General features: G+C 40.4%; 1 protein-coding gene across 2 annotated transcripts; it reads left to right on the forward strand.

Moving 5' to 3' along the window:
* Window positions 1–2,172: 2,172 nt before the first annotated feature.
* Window positions 2,173–14,663, forward strand: LOC311040450 (MOB-like protein phocein). Of its 2 annotated transcripts, XR_014600270.1 has the most exons (9): window positions 2,173–2,246; window positions 4,024–4,086; window positions 5,737–5,837; window positions 6,669–6,711; window positions 6,904–6,990; window positions 9,317–9,396; window positions 10,180–10,291; window positions 12,009–12,623; window positions 12,662–14,663. XR_014600270.1 is itself a non-coding variant. In XM_084050751.1 (8 exons), the coding sequence occupies exons 1-8, from the start codon at window positions 2,187–2,189 to the stop codon at window positions 12,153–12,155; spliced, it is 693 nt and encodes a 230-aa protein (XP_083906877.1). In that variant the 5' UTR covers window positions 2,173–2,186; the 3' UTR covers window positions 12,156–14,663. The 2 variants fall into 2 exon arrangements, 1 of the variants encoding a protein (XP_083906877.1); XM_084050751.1 differs by having other exon boundaries at window positions 12,009–14,663.
* The last annotated feature ends 868 nt before the right edge of the window (window positions 14,664–15,531 follow it).

Raw genomic sequence — 15,531 nt, forward strand, 5'->3', positions numbered from 1 at the left:
GACAGTGAAACCAAGAATGCGGGCTTCTGCAATAAAACGACAGAGGTCCTATACTCTGCTTGATTGATGGGGCACCGGTGGAGAGTGAGCAGCTTCAGGTATCTCGTTGTGCAGATCACAGAGGACTCGACCTGGAGAATGCACACGGAGTCTGAAGCAAAGAAGTTCTTCTACTCTACTACCATCCAGAGCATACTGACACTATACGAACACAGCATCACTGTGTTCAGCTTCAGCTGATGCTTGAAGCATTACGGACAACAGGCAACATCCCGGTAAGGTACTGTTTGTTGCAATGTGGACTGGCATATGTTTGAGGTGTCTCATATCCCAGGGCTCAAGGCTCAGGAAGAGCATTACCCAGCAGCTGTTAGAGCCATAGGCAAAGACATGGACAATAGGATGATAGGGGAAAAAACTAAACCAAAACAAAACAAAACAAAACAAATCAAAACAAAAAGAACATAGAAAATAGCTAAATAAAATAAAGTGTGATGAACTGTATTTCTTGGATTGCTCAAACCGATATCACACAATGTGTACAGGCTGTCTGTACACAGTGTTATACCGTATATCAGTGGTTCTCAAAGTGGGGTCCGGGGACCCCCATGGGGCCCTTGAGGGAGTTCCAGTGGCCCCCCAGCAAAATGTGTTGGCATCAAAATGATTTTGAACACTTAAACTCTATATACATTGGCTATTTGAAAATAGCCAATGTAACTCACGTCTAACTTCTTTTTCAGTTACAGATATTGTGACATATCGTTGATAAAATGTCTTGTAATATATTGATTATCGCAGATATCGTGTATCTTACAACGTGTCGCATAGTGTGGCTTGTAGATCTGCTATTCTCTAAAAACCTTGAAATATGTGACAAATTTGGAATATTTTTTGACACAAATCTTATATGGGGTCCCTGGCACACTTTTCATAGTAGTGAAGAGAACTACTATGAAAGTAATAGTACCTTCACACCATTGAAAGTAATTACTGAAAACCTCAAGATGGGGCCACCTGTCCATTGAACTCAATGGATGGGGGTGGGGTGGTCGCTCAATCTATTAATAGTAATTCTTCTTCTTGATGAGGCTTTTTCTTGTCTTATCTTTATTTCCCTTACCTTCATCGCTACTGTTTTATATTGATGTTGATTAGCATTTTTTGGCCCCAGTCAGGGTTCATTTAACCCCCATAACTTTGAGATTGAGACGTTATGGGGGGTCGTTGAAATAATAACGTTTGCAGTGGTGTAAAGTGTAAGTAACTAAGTAAAATTACTCGAGTACTGTACTTAAGAATTTGTTAAAAGTATTTTTACTTTACTGGGGTATTTCCAATTCTTAGTACTTTTACTTCTACTCCACTACATCTCAAAAGCAAATTACGCCACTACAATTATTTGAAAATATAATTGAAAATGTATTTTAATACAAAACATACAGAAAGTTGAGTAACCACTTCAGCCCTATACATTTTGGCCATTTGAAAATCTACAAGCTCACAAGCGTCACGAGCTCTTGATGCGACGCATTGTGAGCGTGTAGATCAGCTATTTTCAAAAGTTTTTTTTATACATTTTACCTTTTCCATCACTGAAAGTCTGAAGCACCACTGCGATAATAAACTGTGACTGTGGTTGCACACATTGGCCACTGGAGGCGCCTGGGAGCCCGACGGTGGCAAAACCAGCGTCCGGGTTCCAGGCAGTGTTGCCATGTCCGCTTATTATAAGCGACCTTGGGATTCTTTTTCTGTAAAGTTGCTTGTTGATAGTTGCAGCAGGTTGCGGTTTTTCGGGCTTGTTTCCTAATGTTGTTTAAACTAGTGGTTATTAAACATGTTCAAGTCAAGGAACCCCAAATTAATATGTATTTGTCCACGGCGGACCCCCATCTGAAAATATTTTGTGCCAGGGAGTCCAGGGACCCATACAAGATTTGTGTGGTTTTGAAAATATTCCACAATTTTAACTTTTCCCCCCAGATTTTTCTTTGAAAATAGCAGATCTACAAGCTCACAACGCGTAAAATTGTAACGCGTTGTGAGCTTGTAGGTCTGCTATTTCCAAATAGCCAACGGCGCACGGTTTAAAGTGCTCATGTAGTGTGCAAGTCGCTTCTTTTGGACTTGGACCTGGTTGCTTATTTCTATCGCACAATCTGGCAAAACTGGTTCCAGGCGCAATGGTCATGGCGGAGGGCACAGCCGTCTTGAGGAGGAACCGACCAGGGACGAAATCCAAGGTATATCGGGGGTTTCTTTAATGGACGTGTGTATGGGTACATTAAAATAGTAGCCCCAGAGGGTGCGTAGCAAGTCTAGTTTCATTCGGTTCGGGTGTTTTTAAAGCTTTTAGGTCGCAGACGCCGAAGCGCTTGTTCACAACTACAGTAGCTAATCAGTGTTGCCATGTTTTGTGAGAGAAAGAAGCAACCAGGTCTAGGAAAACAAGCCCAAAAGAAGCAACTTTTTAGTAAAGTCACAATTTAACGACTTATAAGACCTTTTTATTGCCTAAAGAAAAGGCAAGAAAGTAAGAAAAGAAAAAGACCACTACTGCATCAAAGTAATAATCAAACTATACTATATCAAAACTGGTCAACATTGGCCAAATTGTCAAATAATATAATGAAGAGTTCAAATATGATTATTTTGGGCATATGCTATTTGAAAATAGCAGATCTTATCTAGTTTGTAGGTCTGCAATTTCTTTGGGGAATATTTGGAATATTTTTTGAAACATACTAACAACACTCCATGTGGCACAAAACACTTTCATGAAAATATTTAAGAACCACTTATTTAAATAATACAAAATTGTAAAGCAAGCCTAAATAAGCAAGTAACGACTTCAGAAACGAGCACAAAAACAAACAAAAACGCAACCAGCAACTAACGAATATTTACAAGCAACTTTACAGAAAAAGAAGCCCAAAGTCGCCTATAATAAGCTGACATGGCAACACTGTAGCTAATCGTTAGCAGCTCTGGAACGCTTCCACAGAAAGATAGCAACTTTTTTAAAAGAAAGAAATAAAGCAAGAAACACTACGAGTTCGCGTAGTTTTATCTGAATGGCTTGTTGCTGAAGACACGGAGGTTGTTGTGGAGTAAAAATGAAACGTCTGACTTTGTTTTAATATCAGCCATAGACGCCATCCTCCACGGCTAACGTTAGCACGCAGGCTAGCAGCGCAGCTGTCATCACCGTGACAGCTGATCCACTGACAGTCAGTCACAATAACATTTATTATATAGGCTACGTGTTGTTGTCCATTGATCAGTTGTGGAAAAAGTGCTCACATTTTTTACTTGAGTGAAAGTATCAATATTGCAATGTACAAATACTGTTACAAGTAGAAGTCCGGAATTCAAAATTTACTTGAGTAAAAGTACAACAATATTGGCATAAAAATATACTCACCCCTATACTCCCATTTGAAGTTTTCAAAATCATAATGCATATATTTTTTTTGAAAATAGCAGACCTACAAGCTCACAACGCATCGCGATGTGACGCTTTATGAGCTTGTAGTTCTGCTATTTTCAAATAACCGAAATATATATATATAGAGTGGTTAATGTATTTTAGTGATAAAAATCAATATCTACAAAGTAACTAAAGTTTTCAAATAAAGGTTGTGAAGTAAAAGTACAATATTTTCCTTTGAGATGTAGTGGAGTCGAAGTAAAAGTATTGAAAATTGGAAATACTCCAGTTAAGTAAAAGTACCTCAAAATCGTACGTAAGTACAGTACTTGAGTAAAAGTACTTAGTTTTTTTTTTACACCACTGCAGGTAGGAAATCAATGGATCATGGGTGTCATCTGACAGCTCTGTGTGTGTGTGTGTGTGTGTGTGTGTGTGTGTGTGTGTGTGTGTGTGTGTGTGTGTGTGTGTGTGTGTGTGTGTGTGTGTGTGTGTGTGTGTGTGTGTGTGTGTGTGTGTGCGTGCGTGCGTGCGTGCGTGCGTGCGTGCGCGCGCGTGCGTGTGTGCGTGCCATTGTTTTGTTGTTGTAGGATTTCTACAACTGGCCTGATGAGTCATTCGAGGACATGGACAGCACACTGGCTGTGCAGCAGGTGAGATCACATTATCCATCTATGGCATTGGTTCTCAAAGTGGGGTCCGGGGGTTTCAGGGGGTCCCCAGCAAAAGTATACAATAGCATCACAATCATCTTCACCAATTTATCCATTTATATGTTGGCTATTAAAAAAATAGCAGATCTACAAGTTCACGCGAGCTTGTACATCTGCTATTTAAAAAAAATATTTGACTCAAATCTTCTCTTCTGGGGGTGCCTGGCACAAAAGCGTTTCAGATGGGGGTCTGCGCTCAAAAATATATCAATTTGGGGGTCCTTGGCACAAAAAAGTTTAAGAACTACTATCTATGGTTGTGGGAGTGAACATGTCAATCATTTTCACTCATCAGACAAGTGGAACACAGTTAAGACCTGGTCACTTTAGATTTCTTTGGGCTATTCAAAAATAGCAGATATACAAGTTCATAGCGTGGCACCGAGTGCCGCGCTATGAACTTGTGAAAAACCGTGAAAACATTTTTTTTATATTTTTTCCCGAAAAATTGTTAGGGTTTAGAATTTTTTTAGACGCTGCCTCAGGTCTTAATGGGTTAAGTTTCTCCACCCGGCACCCAGAGGAGGATGATGTAAGACGACATTTTGGCATGCTTGCATGTCACCCAACCCAATCGATATAGATGATCAAGACCACATTAAATTAGAGCAGGGGTCTTCAATTAGCTGATTGTCTTATCAATGTCTGACTCTGTTGACCATTGAGACATCCTACTATATCCTACTATAATTCTAGTAACCTCTGTAGTGGTACGTGAGTGAAGTGGTACGTGAGTGAAGACACCCGGTTCTCCTCACTGGCTGGACCAATTGCTCTGATTTTGCACACAGCCATTGACCATTACCATCTGAACACAACTGTGAAGCCCGTTTTTCAATTTCATCAAATCTCAGCTTCTTATTAGCGTTTTTGTGTCAAAGAATGTCGTCCCATAGCTGCGGCTGCCCAGCTATGGGACGAACTGCCTCCCGGGTTGCCAGATCATGTGCGCATATCCCCCCACGGATGCGCTGCGCCGACCGGGTATGGTCTAGTTTGAGACTAAGCATGGAGTATTACGTTGGTTATCTCCAAGTGATGCTGCAGCTTTTGATGGCTTCAGAGACTTGTCTGATCTATCAATGTTGCCTTACACATGATCTCTGCTATTAATATGTTGGATTCATATGTATTTTCAGACATAAAAGTTCCTATCACACAAAAATGTGGCAATATATTAATATTATATTGATATACTGATAGGAGACTAGATATCGTCTGGGATTTTGAATATTGTAATATGATATGCCATAAGTGTTGATTTTTTTCTTGGTTTTAATCACTTAAGCCTCATTTTATACTTGAGCTTGTAGATTGGCCATTTTCACTATTTTCTTATTTTATAGACATCTTTTCATTACCATGTCGATATCAAAGTATTTGGTCAAAAACACGTATAGTGATATTTGCCCATTTCACCCAGCCCTACCAAAAACTGAAAAGGTGATGGTTATGTTGACAATAAACCTGCAGACTGGGTAGTTATTTTACTTTTACACTATGTATGTATATATAAGAAGTTTGACTTGCCTTTGTGTATGAAATGTGCTGTACAAATAAACTGCCGCTATTTACGTTGTCTCTTTCCAGTATATCCAGCAGAACATTAGAGTGGACTGCGCCAACATTGACAAGATTTTAGAGCCACCTGAAGGTCAAGATGAAGGAGTCTGGAAGTATGAACATCTCAGGTAGTTGCTGCTTATCATGTCTTGAACAAGATCCAAACCCAGCATGTCATGGATAGTTGACAAGTGTGTCCCCACGTGTCTTGGGGAGGGGCGGGACGACACTTTAACCCTGGCATCACTATTTTGGGTATGTCGTGCTGTATAAGTGAACATTTTTCAAAATATTTCGAATTTTCCAAAATGACAAAAATAGCAGCTCTACAGCTCACAATGTATTTTGCGCTGTGAGCTTGTGGATTGGTTATTTTCTGGGGGTGTAAAAAATATCAATATCGCGATATATCGTCGTGCTCCCCCTCGCGATAAATAATTGATGCATTGCCGGCAAATATCGATATTTTATTACAACGTGCATGTGCTCTATGGATTCCCCCCGTTGCCACGGTGGGAATCGTGTAACATGGTATTATCGTTATTGAGGGCCAAATATCACAGTATCAAATCGTGAGTTACTCGTATTGTCCCACACCTATTATTTTCACTATTCAACATAGAGAATACAGGGCTTATATGGTAAAAATTACAATTTTCGACTTAAAAAGTACTGTATGTCTGTAACACAGGAAATGCCATGGAAGTGTCACCCGATGATCCTAGAAAAATCAAGATTAAAAATGTCCTAGAAAGCTTTTTGCAAATATCAGGGAATAATAACAAACATTTTCTAGCATTATAGTCATAATGAGCCAGCACTGGCTAAGGCTGTTATTTGATCACTCTGAAATCTGAATGAATGTGTGGTCATTCAATGGAAACACTAGCTTGCCAGTTTGCTAAATGTTTTCATTACAGAAACATCCGTCTCTAGATTTTCTTGTTCTCTTGTTTCAGGCAGTTTTGTTTAGAGCTGAATGGCCTGGCAGTCAAATTGCAGGTAAGTTGCCTCATCATATTCTACCACAGCCATTATTCCAAATAAGAATAATGCATCGCTGATCCCAGAGGAGAAATTAGGTGTCAGTACATTGTTTTAAACCTCTTGAACCCCAGCATCCCTATTCTGGGGGGGAACGTCCCCCCCAAAATAATTAGCCAAATTGAGAACTTGTGCTCTTTACTACAACAGGGAGAGTGCCACCCAGACACATGCACACAGATGACAGCGACAGAGCAGTGGATATTCCTCTGCGCAGCCCACAAGACTCCCAAAGAGGTACAACCACCACTACCATCCTCTGATATTTGGACCGTAATGTTAATTTTTGTGCAAAGTTTCTATATTTAAGTCATTTGTCACGTCTTCCTCACAACTTTTGTTTACAAAGCCAAAAAGCCAAGTTCCAATATTCAATGCTAAAAACACAATTAAATCGTTTATCGCAATTATTTGTGTGACAATTAATCGTCAAGTAAAATGTCATGATGGTGAGTTGGTGACAGCCCTACCTGGCACTAAGGTTGAGCAGTGTCGCCGTTTTACGGTTTAATACGGTTTAATACGGTTTTATGAAATCTTAACGGTTTGTCAGCCAAACCGTGTCACATGATTATTGATTACGGAAGCAGGTGAGTGAATAGCAGCGCGTTAAATAAAAAACATCCGGAGACTGGTTTCAAAAAGTAATGCGACTCCCGCAATATGGGAACACTGGATTTCTACTAAGGTTGGGTGATATGCCAAAATATTCTTATCGGCCACCATCAGCCCAAAAATCGCCGATCGTGCTAGAAAATGAAATTATATGAGAACAGCGCCACTCGCAAGCTGGAGTTATACTTCGCCGTACAGTGGGCCGCGTGTCGAAAATAGCGGATCTACAAGCTTACAACGTGTTACGCCCGCAGCGTGTTGTGAGCTTATAGATCTTCTATTTTTGGCGCACCGCCCTTTCCTACGATGAAGTATACATTCAGCTGTAACACGTGATGACACGACTGTCTTTCTGCTGCCATGCACTTGTATCACTGACAACCGTGTTCATACAATGAAGAATTGTAAAACATATCACTCCATAGGATATTCCTTTCAGGACTAAGCTAGATCACAAGTTAGGAGATGAAGTGAAGTTGAAGGAGAGCCTACCGCAGTTTGCACCATTCACGGCAATGATGTGGCAAAACGCAAACATCCAAGTTTCCTTTTTTACAGACGTCTTTTTCATGGGCAAAATAATAAAATCCGGCCACTGGGGGATAAATTAATCGCCCGCCTGTCCGCCCCCCTGGAACTAAAGTGACGGTGTGGGGCAGCGAACTCACTTTTCAAATCGCATTGATTGACTTGTGACATAATCAACTGACACAAGTTTTAATATCCAGACTTGACATCAATCAGTTAAGAAGGGAACATAGTATGCCCCAGTCAATAAAGTGCCGTTGTTTCTCCCTATAATGATCTGTTTGTTTCTTTGAACACACTGAAAGGAAACTAAATGTAATTGTCTCCGCCAGGCCGAAAGGCGTGGTGAGAGTAAGTTTTACCCCTCAAATCATGCCTCAAATCATGAATGCAGTGTCCGATTGCCGTGAAAGGCCTAAGAAGAAATGGCACCCTTTTCACATTGGCCTATTATAGCGCCACCAGGAGGCCACAATAACGTACCTGACGCGTTATTATGAATCCCACGCCGCGTCCTGGATTTAGACCCGCCTTACGTGTCTGATTGGCTCCCCGGCAGGCATAGTTTTACTGAGGTTAGGGTTAGGGTTAGGGTTAGGTTTAGGCATAGTCTTACTGAGGTTAGGGTTAGGGTTAGGGTTAGGTTTAGGCATAGTTTTACTGAGGTTAGGGTTAGGGTTGAGGTTAGGTATAGGCATAGTAGCAAAAACGAGAACTGTCAATCACAGCGACTACTGACCAATCACAGCGCCCGCTCAGCGGGTTTGCCACGACGCGGTGTGGGAATCATAATAACGCGTACCTGACCTGGCGGAGACCTGTGCTCCGAGGAGCACTTTTTCTAGTTTAGACTCAAGTGTGTATAGACCCCTTAACAGACGACGTCATACTGGCTGCGTGCAGCCAGTATGCGCGCAACGAAACCCATTATATCAGGTCTCGTTAGGACGCGTCTCACTAGCCAACACACACAAGAGGGGGTTGGGGTGTGCTGAAACCAGTGCACCCCGAAACAGGTTGGGAATTGATTGCGTGAAACAATCACCTGTGCGTCCAGGCTCAATGTTAGTAAACAAATAATTGGTCTATAGGGGAAAGGAGGCATCTTGTGGTGATATACTGTAATAGCAGTCTCTGATTGCATATATTTAACAGCTGTCATCTCGACCAGGTAATGCAGCTGCTGGCCATGTTATAATTAGACAGTTATACTGAGCACCACGTTTTTTGGGGGGGGGGCATAAACCGTGGTTTGCGTTTTTGGAAACAGCTCAAGCTTTCCTGGCATGACAAGAATGTGAAAAACTACCATGGAAAAAGTTGATTATGGATTATTTTGGTTTATTTATGTACCATAAATCACAACGGGTCTGAATAATCCTCCATGGCTCAACCTTTTGTACAATTGTCTTTTTTGCAGTGCCCAGCCATCGACTACACCAGACACACACTAGACGGAGCTGCTTGCCTCCTCAATAGTAACAAGTACTTTCCCAGCAGGTAAAATCATTAACCAACATTAAATGATCATAGTATCATCAGTAGTGTATATCATTGTGTGTGTGTTCTTTGGCCATAATACAGTACATAAACATGGACCATGTTCTTGTTTATGGCTTTATTTTTCATAATTGTTTGTTTTACATTTTCTCCAAAGTCATACAATGTTACCAATCTTAGCTAGAATAATTGAGGCAATGTTGGAAACGACAACATCATTGTGCACTGTTGTTAGTAAGAAATGCATGTTTTCAGCTATACTTTTCAAGTGAACTCATACTTTAAAATGCAATTATAAAAATGCAATTATAATTTAGCTTTGACCAAAAGTAGTGCTTATATATGCTTATTTGTTGGATTACTTATCTCAAGCTAGTTTCAAGTTTTTGCAAGTTGTACGGAAATTAACTGGGTTCAAACTAGGGTTCATGTAGCTGCAGTCATTGCGTTTACATGGACCCCAATATTCCACTAATAAACTGAATGATCAGAATAAAAACACCCCTTGTAAACACCTCAATTTGGAAGAGACTGGTCCGACCTGATCGGAATTCTGTCATTCTGTTTGAGAGGGGCGGTTTAAACCTTTTGATAATCAGATCAACAGGAAAATATCTGTAGCATATAAAACTTATTCAGATTGTCTCTCTCTGGTTGGTACTACTTAATTACTTTTTTGTAATGAAGTAAACATAGTTGTCCATCTCTACAGGGAGAGTATAATGCTTAAATGTGTAATAAACATGTCATTTAGTATGTGAAGATAATTTGATGTCTCTACAGGGTAAGCATTAAAGAATCCTCAGTAGCCAAGCTGGGTTCAGTGTGTCGGAGGATCTACAGGATCTTCTCCCACGCATACTTTCACCACCGCCAGATCTTCGACAAATATGAGGTAGAAAAACATGTCGTTTTCGGTATTTGTTATAGGCTGAGTGAATTAGAAACTTAATTGTAGGGTAAGTGATTTTCCTTTGTTAAAATAAGTATTGAATAGCTTTATATTCTGAGGGGTCTCCCTGTCTCTCCAGCTCCGAAAATGCAGAAAATGCATTTTCAGGCCGGGATATCAATTTCACCCAATCAGGTGAGAGAACTCACACAGGATAAACAATTGAGTTTGAAAGTTATGATGACAAAGAAACTAGCATATCAAATTGGAACTGGACCACTATCAAATTTAAGCTAATAAATGGGTACTCTCGCCTGATTGGCTGAAATCTGGCCTCCCACCTGAAAAAACAAGCACTCTATATAGAAATGCCATCAGAATATTTTTTTTTTTGGGGGGGGGCGGGGGGCTTTTTATGCCTTTTTTTTAGAGAGGGATAGGGAAAGTAGACTGACAGGAAATGGGAGATGAGAGATGGGGGAGTGACACGCTGCAAAGGTCATCGGGAACAGTAGTCGAACCCGCGACACGCTGTCAGGCTGGCATTTCAGCCTAGGGTGCCTGGACCGCCACGCTGCGGCCCAGGCCTAGTGCTTTAAACTTTCAACACACGCCGTTTTGTTTTAACCAAAAAATATCACTTACCCTACCTTTTTTAATTACTGTCCACCTATGCAGTCAAACATCACAAGACTTGAGCACAGCATGACATATGTACTGTTTGCTATATATGATATTGAGGGATAACAAAGACATCTTTCTTAGGATTTTAACCAAAAGCCAGAGACTTGTCATATTAGGCGTACTTACAGCAAAAATGGTCTACCAGCTCGCAACGCGTTGTGAGCTGGTAGACATCATTTTCAGCAAAGAGATTTGGTGTAGAGGAAAAAGGGAGGGGAAGTATAGGATTTTTAGCGGTGCCAACCGCTCTACGTTTGACTCTGTCTGCGTGTCCGTTTGTTTGAGCACGGGCCGTTTGTTTGAGCACGGAATGAGCACGGCAAAGAAGCAAACAGCTATAACTTCAGTTTGCAGCATGCCACCAAGTCCAAATTTGGTATGTGGACTTAGACCACCAATAGGGACGAGCATGAATTGATGACGTTATCAAAGAGGGGTCCAGGGACCCCCAGCGCCCGTATGAGCACGGGATGAGCATGGGATTTTAAACAGCTATAACTCCAGTTTGCAGCATGCCACCAAGTCCACATTTGGTATGTGGACTTAGACCACCAATAGGGACCAGCATGAATTGCTGAAGCCCCGCCCCCTCTGTCTTCCCATTGGCTGGCCTTCAAACAGCCATAACTCAAGTTCGCAGCATGCTATGGAGTACACATTTTGTACATGGACTAAAGCCAGCAATAGGGACTAACTGTCATTACTTAAGCCCCGCCCCCTCTGTCTGCCCATTGGCTGGGCTTTAAACAGCCATCATTCCAGTTTGCAGCATGCTACCAAGTACAAATTTGGTAAGTGGACTCAGACCACCAATAGGGACGAACTGAAATGAGTTAAGCCCCGCCCCAAAGGCACCGCTTCCTTCACACAGGGTGTGATTTTATTTTAAGTGGTTACCGGTAAAAGTGTCTCATCGGATATCTATATTCATGTATTTTTGTCTTTCCCACATCTTGTCTTTCTTTGAACACTTCATGAATGTAATGCTACATACTGCAGACTAGATTCTAATGGTATGTTATCTAATTGGGTCTAGAATGAGACGTTCCTGTGTCATCGGTTCACACGCTTCGTCATGAAATACAACCTGATGTCCAAGGACAACCTCATAGTACCCATCATGGAGGACGAGACTCAGAATGACGCAGAAGAAGCTGAAGCAGAAGCAGAGAGTGAAGACTGACAACTCACCTGGGCCACGTCTCTCTCTCTCTCTCTCTCACACACACACACACACACCCACACCCACACACGCTGGGCGATATTCTCAAATGAGACTAAATATCGTGTAGAATTTTTCATATCGTGATATGGCTTGAGTGTTATCTTTTCCTGCTTTTAATCACTTAAGCCTTGTTTTATACTCGTCAATTGTCAAAACAGTAAAAATATCCAATCTACAAGCTTGCAACGCATCGTGATTGTGGGCTTGTAGATCTGCTATTTTTGCAATACAATATCGTCAGAATAGAGATACTGTATTGAGGTATTTGATTTTGTCCATATCACCCAGCCACACACACACACACACACACACACACACACACACACACACACACACACACAAATAAGTAGATGGGGCGGGGACAAATGCTGTTTGTAAAATGTTTGGCTGACTTTTTGTTTTAGACCATTTAGGTGCCAGTGAGTGGTGGGCTTTGCTAAATTAGAAAATACAATGGTTTGAAGGGTGGTCATTCTTCACCCTTGGCTGTGTTGAGTATCTCTGCTCTCTTTTCCCGGGCTTTCTCCTCAAACCTTTTGATGGTCTCCGTTGAGGTTTTTTCTAATGATAAAGTTCAGCCCATTACAGGCACATATTTAAAACCAGTTTAGTGTACCTTCCTGTGGCTAACAACTCCACATGTGTATCAGTGTATCTGAATTGTCCCCATCTGTTGAATCCCCACCCGTGTGTAGGTAAAAACAAATACACAGAAGTTATTTAGCAAATACTGTTTCCCCACATTTGATGGACACACAATATTATCCCAAAATGAACAAGCCAAAAATATTGTAATTCTACGTATATATCACGTTGGAGATCTAAGACACATAGCACATTAGAACTCACTAGCGATTCATAGATGAGATGCTCATGAGAAACTTATTTTGCCAGTGCTGTGGAGGAATTCAGAAATGTACTGCACATCAATTGGTTGGATAATGTTTCGGCTTCTTGGCTCAGTATTTGTGTTTTGGGGGTTTGCATCTGGAAAGCCACAACCTGTAGCTGACCATTGACGCTTGTAGCTCTATGGGTATAGCACAGCTAATCGGCCAACCATGATAATGCATACATAGTACATTCATGTGCAGTTTTGGATAAACATTCATGCTGATGGTCAAATCAAGGTTTGAGGTGGAAATTGTGCATTGCACATTTTCTGGTGGCTTTCTCCAATTATCTCAAAGATATTCCTTATGCCAACTCAATATTCTCATGCTCCCATTTTAACATTGCTTATTAAGTATCAGTTTGGTGTGGGAACTCATGTTTATATGCTCATTTGCTTTTTAAAACAATCTAACCTGGCTGGGGAAAGTAAATCTTATTTTTATATTGTTATACACAGAGATGGCTATGTTGTTCATCCATTTTCTTACTTTCCTTCACTAATCTCAAGTGGCTTCTTAACTGGGTCACTGGTTTCGCAGCAAGATAACATTTATCTGGCGGGTAATTGGGAAGGAATTTGAGGGCTTTTTGTTTTAATCAAAACTTCATAGAATTGTCTCATGATAAAATGTCCACTGATGATTTTATCAAATACATTGAACTGGTGTGCTATTCCTTTTAACAACAAACCTACAACTGTTACATTGACTGGTGAAACGTAAAGCTTGATTTATACTTGTGTGCCACACCGGAAAAAGCTGGTCTATAAGCTCACAACTAAAATGTTTCTTCACTGTGTGACCTCATGGTGTGAGTTTGTTTTGATGATTCCAGGTACATCTTGTTGCTCAAAGACAATCTTTGTCCTTCCACAATGTCTTGTGTGATTTTCATCATTAGTCATCATTAGTTGGCTGTGATGTTCCGCAGTCCTCTTCGTCAGCTTGTGTTTTCATGTGTTCAGCTGAGGTTCTGGCTAGAGACTCTTGTCTCCATCACTTTTCACCGCTAGTAATGTCAATGTTGACCATTGCGTTGTGAGCTTGTAGATCTGCAGATTTTCCGTACGAGAGACGATGCGCAATTATGTATAAACCGGGCTTAACACTTTGCTGTTATTCGGGACATGAGAGGGATGTTTAAGGCCTGTAAACTCAACCAAGCCTCCCTTCAGGCAGCATACTGTACATGATGAGGGTTATTTATTGTTCTACATTTTCTTGACGTGAATAATCAATCACAATTGCCTTAGTGCAGTCGTTCTCAAATTGGGGTCCAGGGTCCGTCAGGGTTCCAAATGTACCCTTGCATGTCTAACTCTGTAGTGTACAAATGGTTCCATTTGTAAACTCAACTCAACTCAAAATGGAAAGAGTTAGAGGGGTCCTTGAAATTAAAGTTTGGGAGCCACTGCCTTAGAGTTTCAAAAGCACGAGTGTGTCATTTTATTCTATATTCATATTTGATAATTAATTATTTACTCATGCATTAAAACAATGTAATGTTTTTTTTGGTCCCTGGTGGACACACATTCATGTTTTCTAATTAAAACCCAGATACTGTATATTTACATCCCTGGCCTGTGTCATATATGGAGCACTAAGGTACTTACATGAAATGCCTAGGGAATAATGATGACACTACTTTATTCGTATGATGGGAGTCGCATGCCAAAAATCAATCTACAAGCACACAACGCTGTATAATGTATGTTAACACTTTTTTACAATGAATGCATGGTTATGAATGCATTCTATAATTGATTAGCTAATATTTTTGGATAATTCTTTCCTTTTTTGTTTTGTTTAATCATGGGTAAACATTGTATTTGACCCACAAATACTATTTAGGTGTAGGCAACACATTAGGAAGGTTAATAAACTACAGTGCAATTTACAAATCCAGTTCACCAAGGGAAAACATTTATTTCCATCAGAACACAATAAAACAGCATAACAAGAAACAATCAACAATCATGCAAGGTGCAAAACTGACCACACTCAAATGGCGAGTGGATCAGAACATCCTGAGAAAGAGGTAGGTCAGTGTCACTCACTGACAGTGGTCGATGCCTTTTAACAGACCTGTCAATACCACAACAACAACAATAGTGCAATCATATATTATCTAGTAATATATAAAAAGGTAAAAGATCAAATAAAATCTATTTAAATAATAAAAAATAAGGTTGTAAACAATTTTAACAGGCTCAACTGTGCAGTAAAACACTTGAGAACAGCTCTGAGAACAGTACAGGGGAGGTCAGTGTCACTCACTGATTGTGTTCTTTGCTTTTGAACAGATTTGGCTATACCCCTACAACAATAGTGCAATCATATGTAAGATTTAATATATTAAAAGGTAAAAAAACAAAATTCCACTTTAAAAACACAAATAAGGTTGTAAACTCTTAATAAGGCTTTAACAATTTGCCTTAAGG

The sequence above is a fragment of the Gymnoscopelus microlampas genome (genome assembly GCF_963454915.1).
Source record: "Gymnoscopelus microlampas genome assembly, chromosome: 24".
In the NCBI taxonomy this organism is placed as follows: Eukaryota; Metazoa; Chordata; class Actinopteri; order Myctophiformes; family Myctophidae; genus Gymnoscopelus; species Gymnoscopelus microlampas.